Source organism: Melozone crissalis, unplaced genomic scaffold (genome assembly GCF_028551555.1).
Source record: "Melozone crissalis strain CALT ecotype California unplaced genomic scaffold, PUWL_Pcris_2 ptg000004l_1, whole genome shotgun sequence".
In the NCBI taxonomy this organism is placed as follows: domain Eukaryota; kingdom Metazoa; phylum Chordata; class Aves; order Passeriformes; family Passerellidae; genus Melozone; species Melozone crissalis.
Genome location: NW_026535782.1, coordinates 5990060 through 6002225, shown reverse-complemented (window position 1 = coordinate 6002225; position 12166 = coordinate 5990060). Strand labels below are relative to the sequence as shown.

At 35.6% G+C, this 12166-nt stretch overlaps 1 protein-coding gene across 4 annotated transcripts in view; it reads left to right on the top strand.

Annotated features, from left to right (window-relative positions):
- ATXN7L1 (ataxin 7 like 1) overlaps positions 1-12166 on the top strand; it is a 110794-nt gene that overhangs the window by 28672 nt on the left and 69956 nt on the right. For 3 of the 4 annotated variants that reach the window (XM_054273226.1, XM_054273206.1, XM_054273217.1), the window contains exon 3: positions 6957-7061. The exons of the other annotated variant lie outside the window; for it this stretch is intronic. In XM_054273226.1, coding sequence (XP_054129201.1) covers positions 6957-7061 — 105 coding nt within the window. The remainder of the gene's footprint in view (positions 1-6956; positions 7062-12166) is intronic. 4 annotated transcript variants of the gene reach the window in all.

The following is a 12166-nucleotide window of genomic DNA, read 5'->3' as shown; positions in this document are numbered from 1 at the left end:
GACATAAGCAAGATGAAATTTGTAGCTGGAGGTGATATCTTTAATTAGACTAAATGTATCTGGTTGGGAAAATAGAGATATTTGGTGGTACACATCTCCTTAAATCCCAAAAGCCAGATCTAAATGTAAACCTGTTGTTTGAAAATACTGTTTACATTTACATTACTCTTCTGACTTGCTTTTGAACACATTAAAAGCCTTTTCTTGCTTGTGTTTTGCTCACCTAGATTTTTGAGGGATATTTGGTAACTGATTTGTGGAAAATTTGATTTTGTTTTGGGATTTTTCTTTGGGTTTTTTTTCCCCCATTTATTTACATCTTTGGATGTTAAAATGTTTAACTGGTATCCTGTTTTACAATGTAGCAGGATTTTCTTCTGAGTATTGACTGCCCAGTTTTATAATACAAACTACATAAGTAGTTGCTATAATTCCTGAAATATGTTGTATGTAAAATAGAAGCCAATTCAAAATTCAGGTTCCTGAGGAAGAAACTTTTTTAGATAATTTCCCTTAAGTACAATCTAATAATTAAGGAAAAATGTAAGAACAGTTAATGATTTTGTAGCTGTTACTGGAGTTGTTACAGTTGCCTTGTGTTTTACAAGAACACATTTACATTTACCTTATTGAAAACTAGATACTTTGTAATTGAGTGATGTCCATTTCAATTTCAAACATCGGTTTTATTGTCCTCACTCTGCTAAACTGACATGAAAAACTGAGAGTTTTTGGTGTCACAGGTATGCAGCATACTTTTTGATGTGTGAGTTTTATGTTTTCCAGTATTCTTGTGATATGTTAATCTGGTAACCCAGGCAGCTCTGGTCCTCTATTGCCAAATTGCCTTAGACTAGGATGACAAATAACCTACATAAATGACAAAAAAGCCTTCAGAATTATGGAAGAACAAAATTGTCACATTTTCCCGTGCTTATTTCATTCTTCTCTTTATTGGTATGTAGTGTCTTATGCAAAACAGTAATGTCAGTGTTGCATAGTGTACTTTATAATCCCTTCCAAACAAGATTGTTACAAAAGATATGCAGATATGGTTAATCCACAGTATTTGTTTAGATCACTGGTTCCCAATCATGAACTTTTGTTTTTTCTTTTATTATGGCTCTTTGGGAACAGAAGGCACATTTCCATCTTGGGTGCCATTTCATAACGCCTCGATAAGGCCGTGGAGGACAAAGTCTTTCTGCGTCACTGGGGCTGGTATTTGTTGTTTACACTATAATTAATGAACTATTCCCAGCATTCTTTAGGACTGCCACTGTCCTCATGATTGCTCTAACCTGGGAGGCAGCATGCCATTCAACCATACTGGGCTGGTTTAAAGGTGTCATGACCTTGACTCTTTACCACACTGACACCTAAGTCCATTTGCTGCTTTTTACCTACTTTTTTTTTCCTTTATGATGATCATGTTTCATTTATTATTGCTGCTCTTGAGAAGGCCAGTATTTCTGTTTTCTTTGTCATTGATTTTCTTTCTCACTTGACTTTTTAGCATGCAGAAACGTAAGTTCTTGTATTAGCACCTGAAGGGCATCAGTCAGGACTTCTGACAGTTGTGTTTGGTCCTGTGTTAATTCTGTTACGTATATTTTAATTTTATTTTGTCCTCAACTTCATGATTACTGGCATGACCTGCATTTTTCCATTAGAAAATGATCTTGAGCATTACTTTGTGGTTCTGACCCTGAAGTTAGCCACAATTTCAGCAGGATTTTGGAGTAAATGACATCCAGCGATCTCTTTCAGTTTAAATCATTCTGTGATTAATTTGCAACTGTGACTGACATTTTCAGGGGTAAAATGCAATTTATTCTGGTGAACTAATTACTGAAGTGACTTACTGGTTTTTGTGTAAGAAAGGAAAACTGCACTCGGGGGAGAATAAGCTCATGTTAAATGGAAAGAGTGTGACATTTATTTCTATGATAAGACCAACCTGTCTATGCAAGTGTGTTTAACTGCTGTCTGAATAATGCCCTGAAGATTGTCTTTTTATTGTTGCAGTTTCAAGTTTCAATTCACCATTCAAATTACTTAGCTTTTTAAGTAATCTCAAATGTAGAAGTAATCTACTGCACTGAAAGATTTTGTACTTTACTCCAGTTCTTGAATGATGTACATATTTGTTGCCTCTGTGAACAAGACAGAAATACTGAACACAATTCTATGCATAGAGTTTAAAAATGTGTAGCTCCAGGAGCTGGAAGAATCACATATATTTGGTTTTGTCCATTGCCATTTTTGCCATTGCTATTTTTTTTTAGCTTTTCTCTTTAATTTTAAGCCAGTGTGCAGTGAATAATCTTTCTCTTCCCCTCCTCACTCCCCTTTTCTCTCTTGGCACATAAACATCACTAATATTTTTCAAAGCAGGCTTTGTGGGTATATTTAGTGGAGCAACAGATATATAAATGAACATTTAAAGTGTGTATAATTTATAGCAAAAGATCATCATTAAAATTTGATTTCCCACGCAATACTGTGAGGTCTTACTGTTTGACAACCTTAATTCTGCAGTGGAAGAATGTTTTAGATTATTTCTAGCTTGTGTTTTATTATACAGTGGGATGTAAATGATTATGAATTATATAATAATAGAGAAGGAACTTCATGTAAGTCATCTGCCTTGGATCGTTACTAAAAATAATTCCTTTCTGTGTGTTATTGGAGAAGATAAAAAGTCGTATCTGACACCTGCATTTTTGTGTTTGTGCCACAATTTGCAGAAGCAACATTTTCTATTTTTTCTATGATATTTGTGTTCTTAATGCACATTTCACCAAATTGATGTCTTACAAAACTATGTCATATGGCTACAGCTCTCTTTTTATTTGCAAATGTTAGTAATATAACACCTACAGGCAATAGTTGTATTCATTTTTCAAGTGCTATAGCAAAGTATACACAAAGTAATAATTTAACATTTTAATCTATGAAAGTAATTTTGAACAGGCAACATTCACTGTCTCAGATTTCCACCTATATATAGAATATCTTTCCCATGATATGGGCCTTTTTGCATGCTGTTAGCTCAGTAGCTCATTTTCAGGCAGGCTTTTGTCACTATAGTATCAAGGGGCACGGCTGTGGCAGTTGTGGTTCATTTTGAGGGGATGACAATTCAGCACTGCAAGGAGTGAGGTATGTGTGGATGGCCCTTACTGAAAAATAAGTTATCACTTCTTTTTGGCATCAGGGGTCTAGTTTGAATCTGCTGGAAGTGTCTTCCAGTAAAATGAGGTGACTGTGATGGGGGCTGGGGAGTGCTTTTACCTTGTGGGAGGGCTGGTCAGTGTGTGGTGAGTCATCCATGCTGTGGTCACTTTTTTCACTTTTAGAGGGAAGGCAGTTTTTGGTAGAAAATAAATACTGTTCACATTTGCTTTTCTGTCCTTCCTTATTCTTTTTGTACCCTGATAATTATTTCAGTAGCATTTGATAGTCTCTCACCTTATTCAGTAATTATCTGTCTTTTTCAGTGGTCTTGCCTCTTCCCATGAAAAAGTCTTTCCTGACCTGACTTTAGAGACATGTTTTCTTCCCCAAAAGTAATCTTTTCTGAAAAGCTTATCACGATTTTTTCTGACTAAGCATGCAGGGAGATGTGATTATTGCCTTTAGAAGACAGTTTTGTGTTTGGAGAGGCCATTGTCTTTTTTTGTTGCACACAGAAGGTCTAAATTGCCAAATGACTGCAATCTGATCTAAGAAAGATACCAGGGTCTAAAATAATCTTTCAGTCTTGGTTATTTTGAGTAGGACATGGTAGCATTGAACTGTTCTTATTAAAAATAGAAAAACTTGTATGAAAAGATATATAGCTGTTAATCTTTTTTGCTTTATTTTAAATTTCAAATGTTTCTTGCTTTATTCATTGTAAATTCTCTGATCTGGATTGTATTTGTAGTATTATTGCATCTAATAAAGTGTATCCCCAGTTGGACTTTGTAGTGAGACAATATTAATATGTTGTGCAATTTCAATTGGAAAGTAATTTATATCATTACAAATCATGAATTTAATCATGAAAACAGATTTGTGCCAATCTGGTAACATGAATAAACTAAGAGAGGTAGTGCTAGAACTTTAAAAATTTTTTTTTCTTAAAAACTCCTGCATAGTAAGAGTTTTAAGGAATCTTAAAAGCCTGAAAGATGGTGTTTAATTTAAGTTTTTTTTTATCTATGGTGATTCAATAATAACAGTATATTTGTATGCTGTGATTCCTATTTTCAACCTGCAATCTTGTGTCTTCAAGATTCTTGAATTATTTTAAGTGGACTTTTGAGAGGGAGCTGATAACTTCATACAAAAGAGTCAAATTTGCAATGGACTACTTCTAGGCACCTGCAAAATGAAAAAACTTCCCAAATGCTGCTTCAGGATGTCACTTACTCTGCTTCTGTGCATCTTTTTGATGCTATGTATCTCACAGCAGCATTTTGGTTTGTTTTCCTATATGTCTGTGCAGTTTCTTTGTATATTAACCCATATGGAGTATGAAAAAATCCAAAACCTGGAACGGTGCAATTCACGTGTTAGGTGCAGTGGTGTTTGCCAGGGTAGTGGAGCAGGCTCACAGGCCTTTTCCTTCATTGCTCTGGCTCCTTGGCAGTGCCTGATGAAAAGATAGATGGTTTTGTGGTCCTGTGAACTAATCTGCTTCCTTTTCCCACCTATGTCCTTGAATGGTTTTTGCCAGTATTAATACCTCATGTTTTTCATAAGTTACTCCCTGCAGCCAGAAATCATAAAAACTCAGATTCAGACCCAGCCAAGCTTTAGGCACCTCTAAGCTGGACATGTTTTAAAGGTAAATGAACTTAAGGAATTTAAACTGGAAAACAGTTGTAACTTTTCTCTTTGTGGAGGGCAAAGTCTCTATGTTTTTGTTAGAAGATTGTCACTGTACCTTTCAAACAACAGAAAAATAATTTTGAAATGTTTTAACCATTTAAAAATAGTTCATAACTGTAATTAATATATGTTTTTGAGCTGAGACTTTGTGTCAAATCATATCCAGAAGAAATACTCCTTTCTGTGGAATTTACAGTGCTGTCATTAGAAATCTGTAAGTTGTGATCAAAACTATCCAGCTAAGAACTGCCATTTTGAAATAATTTTTACGGTCACTGAATTATCATATTAAAACAATAAATAGAATTAAAAGGCCTGTTTTAGTGCCTGCTTAGGGGTTTCTTTATCTGTTTTACCAGTAAGGAAGATTTGATTGAACCTAACTTTGGCCTCACCAGAAGTACCACAATACCTCACCACCAGCATTCTTTTAAATTTAGGCTGAAAAGGTATCATGTCTGGTTAACCTTTCAACTGATTTCATAGCCTGGTACAAGCAGTTAGAGAAAGAAATTGTTTTGGTTTTCAGTGGATAAAGGAGCAATGCACATCATATCATACTATGAAATACCTGTAGGTTGGGGCTGGTTTGTGCCCAAGAATTCTTGAAGGAGCCTCTTTGCATCTACCTGTGGTACTGCCTGTATTACCATGAGAGTGATGCCCCCTTCCTCTGGGCTTTTTGGGAGCTGAAGACATTTTCCACTTCATCATGCCAAGCACTGCTGTCATAAACAGTGATGTTACCTACAATGCCAGAGGCCAGGGCAAAATTATTTATGAAAGTAGTTCTAGGGCCAAAATAATTGCTTTAGTAAAGAACTAGTGAACTAAGGTACTTGCTTGAGTCAGTTTTTGAAAGAAATCACTATTTTTTAGAAGTACGTGACATATTGGAGAAGTAGGATTTAGTTGTTGATGTTTATCAATCACAGCTGCTGTTTTACATGTTTGTTCTCTTGATTTTCCTCCTGTTTAAAAACCACCAGATGAATATTTCAGTCTACATTTGTAAGTTCTGTAACAGATTTCAGATGCTTCTGAGTAACACTGAAATTTACATTTTTATTTTTATAATGTGAGAGGTAGTGTGATCTGTGGGGCCACTACTTGGCATGGGGTTGCCAGTGCAGCAGCACATTCATTAGCAACACTGGGTATGGTGACATGATCCCACTGAAATGCATAAAAGTGCCTGGAGTTTCTGTCCTCCAAGCTGAGGTGGATGAGTGTGTGTGCTTGTTGTTAAGGTATACCAATGAAGAGTAGAACAGGTTACCTCACTTGTAATGTTAGAGTTCTGAGGGCTTCAGTTAGTAATTTAAGCCCATTTTACTCTGTTTGTAATGGCTTAAGAATGCATATATTGCATTATGTGTTTCATCTGAGAGGGACAAGTGCCTGACATCATCTGACTGTACCTGTCTGGATTTCATTAAATTCCTCATACCATCACCAAGAAATACCTTATTAACCAACTTTGTCTCTTCCCACAGTATTTGTTGGGGGCAAACAGCAGGGTCTCAGAACTAGAACTAGGGATTTGCACAGAACCAGAAATTTCATATGGCATGGCATTCCTGTCTGTATTTGAAGCTGTAGGATCCTTGACCTTGGTTACTATAACTAGCTTTTAAGCAGGAGCTTTTCTCAAACAACTTATATTCAAGCTTAGAATATTGTAACATAGAATATAACCTATGAAACATGTTTTCTGTAAGGATCTTTAGGCAGAGATTTTTAAAAATTTATTCCTTTATTGTTTTAACATTTGACCAGTACAGAAATGCTTATTCCACTTCTTGGCAGTAAGTGTTAAGAAAAGGTGTTGCAGTCTGTGTTCTGACTCAGACTGAGGGATGAGACTGCAGCATTAGTACAGGACCTTGAAACCCAAAAGAGGGAAAAAAATCTCTTTAACATACTAAGAAGCTCTTATGGAGCAATGTATACATTTGCTTTGTGTAAATTAATATAACAATAATGGCCCTACAGTATTTTCAACTTTTTTTTTTCTTAATAGATATTTAAAGCATAACTTCTAATTCTTGTATATATTTTTAACTTTCCCACAGATATGCACTTATTTGGCCATTATCCAGCTCATGATGATTTCTATCTTGTAGTGTGCAATATCTGCAATCAGGTAGTCAAGCCACAGGTTTTCCAGTCACACTGCGGTAAGTGAATGTTTTCTTTCCTGAATTACAGTGCCAAACTGGCGTATGGCTCTCATAAGAATCATTGCAACAATCATAACAGAGGCATTGCAGATAGACTTTTGTGGTTATCTTGTGTTCTTTCCACAGAAAATACCAGCAATGCCTTCAAATAAGCATATTTCCTGTAGAGGAAGTTGAATTAGTTGTTCTGGAAGCTGAGCTTTTCAAGTTGAACTTGTTACACTAAATTAACGTGTTACAACAAATAAATCCTGTTAGCTAGAGACTAGCTAGGCTAAAACTAGTATGACCTAACATTGGATTGTCTTTTATCAAAGCTGCAGATTGAGATCTATGATACTGATCTACATCAATTAGAAGTTGGATGTTATGGATTGTTTTCTGATGGGATTAATGTGTATCTATATATAGGGTATATTTTTATATTTACCCTAAGGTTTAAATTTTGTACAAAATTGGCATTTTGAAGCACATTTCTTAAATAAACAGTTTTCTAGAGAGTCTTGAGAAGCACATGCATATATTAATTTCTCAGTTAGTATGACAACAAGATGATGATTTTTATGTTGACTATTTGAAAGCAGAATTACTTCAGTTAGAATTTTTTGGTATTGATTAACAAACTACTTTCAATTATTTCTGAAAAACTTGATCCCAAGGTCTGGTTTATTTATTACATAACTAGTGGTTTATTTGTTATTTGTCCAGTGATTTGTTTCTGTGGTGATTTTTTTGTTGTTTTATTATTTTTTTAAGGCATGCAAAGAGTGACTAGAGTAGCTAGCTTTGTATAAGGTTTAATAAAATTTAGTTTAATCAAAATAATTTGAAGGTGGTTGCATAATAATGAAAGGCAGCCACTACTGAGGATGGAATCAATTAAATACATTAAGGAAAAGAATAGCCCAGCTGGATTTTACTTGTCTAAATATAAGTAAGCTTCACAAATCCTGTACCTCTTTTAGTATTTTTGTCAACAAAGCAACTCAGTAATGGAAAAAAGTAAGTGGGATGGACAGAAAATAGTTTATTTACTTTTAAAGACTATTACCTAAATACTAGGTTGTGTTTGTATGGATAGACTGCTAAGAACAAACCAGGAGTAACTGCTTTAACCCTGGGAGGCAGTTCTAAGACTTGCCACCAGCTTTGACCTAGATTGAAATAACAGTGAAAAAATGGTTATAATGAAATACAGCTTTCTATCCAGTGAATGAGAAAAGGGCTAGAAGTATTTTCTAGGGTGAAAAAAGCTTATTAATTTAATGGTGGGGGCAGATGTTGATTTTAGTGTATTAACAAGCCATCGTGCTATTTTTTTCACAATGTGTTTATTGCCCTCAGTCTTGTATGGTTCCTTTCTGCCCAGCTTCAGGTATCTTATGATTGTTTCAGTAACAGAAAAGCTTTTCTGCATGTGGCTGTGGGCACATAAACATGGAACTTGTGCATGGATAAAATGTGTTTCAGGACAGAAGGAGCTGTGGGAGGCCTTGCTGTGCCCTTCCAGAGCTGAGCTCTTTCCTGGGCATTAACCTGGTTTGGTGAGCAGTGTGAGAGCTGGTCCTGTGTTCAGGTAGTAGGCACATAGAATAATGTTCCTGCTAGATGGGAGGAAATTCCTCTGTGTTAGAAGGGATTTTTGAGCTCTTTGTAAGTAATGTATTGCCATCAGTGTTAGAGTAATGCGTGTAAACTACAAAGATCCCATGAATTACTGTCTGCTTTTCTCCATTATTCCAATTTGTTTACTGTTCCCTTCATCTTCATTCTAGCAATTCTTTTACACTGGTTGATTGAATGTTAAGTTATGAATTGCTTGATTTAAGAGCCTAAGGTCAATAAAGACTTGGAAAAAACTGTTAACAAACCCCCAGAGAATACTGAAAATAATTGACCAGAGGTCTGGAAGATTGTATTTAATCTAGTCAGACTTGTTTCAGGAAAGGTATACTGGAATATTACTTTAAGGCCTGTGAAAAGGCTTTAAATAGATAAATAAATTATTTTTTTAAAAGAAGAAACAGTAAAGGCAATGTACTAAAATATAAAAGAAGTTTTAGAAGATAGGTCTCTTCAAAGTCTCGTGAATTTTTGTAAAATACCTAATAATTTATTTTTAAAAAGTTATTCTGTTAAAAATACTCCATATTATATATGTGAAATGCATCTACTAATTTATCATTTTCATTAGAAATGAGTAAGATTTAAAGAAGGCCTTCACAGAGATATTATTAATTGATCTGTAGTTGCATTGTCTGGTTAGGAAATTATAGAAATCTGATAGAAAACACATTAACCATTAACTGCTTGTGGTTGGATAATTTTTTGGTGGATGTGTTATGGTTCCAGTAGTCCACTGAGAAAGGCCTGGACAAGGCCTCATTTGAGACATTGATTCTGGCTGCACAGAGCTCTTCTGTGAAGCAGGAATATTTAATTTTCTGTTCTATTTCGAGTTTTATCACCTTCAGACACATTCATTTTTGTGGATCAGACTTTTTTTAATTAGAGGATGCAGCAGAATGCTTTTAAATTCAGTGATGCCAGGCACGTCTGTCAGTAGACTTTGAGGTGTTTTAGACTATCATATTTACCACAAAATGCATTGTTCCACAGGTATTGAATTGCTGCTTCAAAGCTGTAGTACAGGCAATGGAAGGAGGAAGCATTAGAAGGCACCACTGGTTTTTTGGCTCTTGGAGGTTGTGTCATGGGGAGTCTTTATTGCTGTTGACAAGGGCTTGTAGAGATCTATCCCAGAATCTCCCACAAAGTGTGGTTTGTTGCTAATATCCCTGGTAAGATCCAATCCATATCCTCTCAGTAAGAAATGAGGTCCATGCCAGGCACATGCTTTATGTTTCCAGGTTCCCTGCATTGTAACTTGAAGGTCTTGGCTTCAGAGCAGCACTGGAATGCTTTAGTTTAGCAAAGGTTTTTGTAACACTTCTCTTGAGCCCTTGCTGGCATCTGCCTTTCTCCAGAGTGTAAGAGGACCCACTGTTTCATTTGCCTCTGATTTCAGACATGTGGCAGCCATCCTTGTCGATGGCTCTGTGAGGCTGTGACTATTATAGAGGCAGATGTTGTTTTAAGGGCTTGATTCCTGGAATATCAAGCAGAAAAAAAAGAAAAATCTGGTTGTGGTTGAAGCTATTTTAATGTCAGGCAGTGCATCATAGAACCTTAGGCAGTAGAAATCAGGGAGGTAAGAGAAGAGATCTGGCTAATAAGAGGACTGACTTGCTGGGCTTGAGAGTATGTGTAGTGAACACAACACAGAGCTTGGTGTTGCAAAGTAACAGATCTGTTCCAGCCCATAAGTCAGATAAATACTGAGGTGTTTTTAAGAGCAGGTTCACATCCTTGCATCTGCAGGATAAGCATATCTATTTGTAAGTATTAAACCATTCATTTATATATGATGTAAGCCTACCTGAAAGAGACTTGCTGTTATAGGCTGCTGGATAAACCATGTAAGTCAAATAAGTTCTTGAGGTTGTTTGGTGTTACTGTGCACTTATAAAATAGTACATCATAATGTCATCAACAACAGAGTAGAAATAGTGGTGTTTGCTTCGGAAGCTATTTCTTTTAAGTAACTTCTTGTAGTGGCACAGTATTTGGATTTACAGTATCTTGGATTTACTTTTATTTTTAATGTATGAACATGATGAACATGTATTTATTCTTCCACAAAGTAGTTTGAAATAAAAAGTCAGTATGGATATGCAGCTTGTAGCATTCCTAAGTGTACTTGGCATGTAAGGAATTGTAATTTTGATTTTCAGAAAATTTTAATTTGTTCTCAAATGCCAACTTCAATGAAGATCACTTCTTGGTATATCAAAATATTGTGCCATAGTACAATCCTGAAGTATGATAATGTTCTTGCTGTTTGTTTAGGGTTTTTTGTCCATCTGTTTTCTAGGAGACTTTTAAGCTGGCAATGTATGCATAACTCTGTCCCTTTGACTTCTGTTAACTCCAGCTCTGTGTCATTGTTAAATGCTGGTGAAGATGGCACCCTGTAGCATTTCCCAGGAAACATTTCCATTTTTCTTTGGCAACAGAAAGTTTAAAGCTTCATGTTCTTATATTGCATTGTCCTTTGCTAGACTTAAGAGCATCAGATACAGTTCTGGTTGTTATTTTTATGTTTTGTACATTAATAGCCTTGTTAACTTTGGTCTTTTCCAGTTAAAAGGAAAACCTCTCATAAAATGTAGCTCTGGCACAGTGAGGATCAAGCAGTGTACTTTGAGAGAGCTTGTCAAGACATCTTGACTTTTACTGTGAGGAAACTAATTAATGATGGGAAAGTGTTAAAAAAAAAGGAAAAGTTGGGGGGTGAGATGGGGGAGGAGTTGAATTAGCCAAGCTAAAAATGCAGTTTGGTTAAACAGCAGCAGCAGTATAACCATCAAAGAGAACTTCCACACATGCTCTGGAACAGTTTCCAAAGCTGTGGATGGTCTCTTAATGAATTGAATAGTTAAGATCCCCATTTGATGAAGTTGTAGCATACAGAGGAAACCAATTTTGCTTCATCAAGGAGAAATGACTTCTTGTTTTTGCTAATTTCTTTACTGGAGGCTCGTTGATAGCTATCCTGCCTGCCTATAAGGTTCTTTTAACAGGCTTTAATTAAGGAGTAGAAATTCCTATTCCTTAAAAAAAATTAAAAACCTACACTTTGTTTTCATTGCTTCTGAGTTATATATCCTTGGGTTGGTATCTTCATGTCCTCATGAAAGTTGCAAAGGGATATTTCCTTCTTATCCTTCTATTTGGCTGTGTAAGTGTAATTTAAAAGAAAAGCAAACTAAAAAGTAATGGAACACTGAAGAATGCAAATAAATTATTTAGCCTTCCATATCATAATTATTTTCCTGAGAGAGGTTATATATTTTGAATTACTCAGAGTAGCTATTTTACATTGTGCCTGTAGTGCACTACAATTTAATGAACTGTGATTAAAGACTAGAAGGCTGAACTTAAAGTATTAATAAGAATGATTGGCTTTTTTAACACTGGCTTGAGCATTACTAGTTGGCACCTTTCTTGCATAGGGATTTTGATCCAGGTGTGAGTGTCAC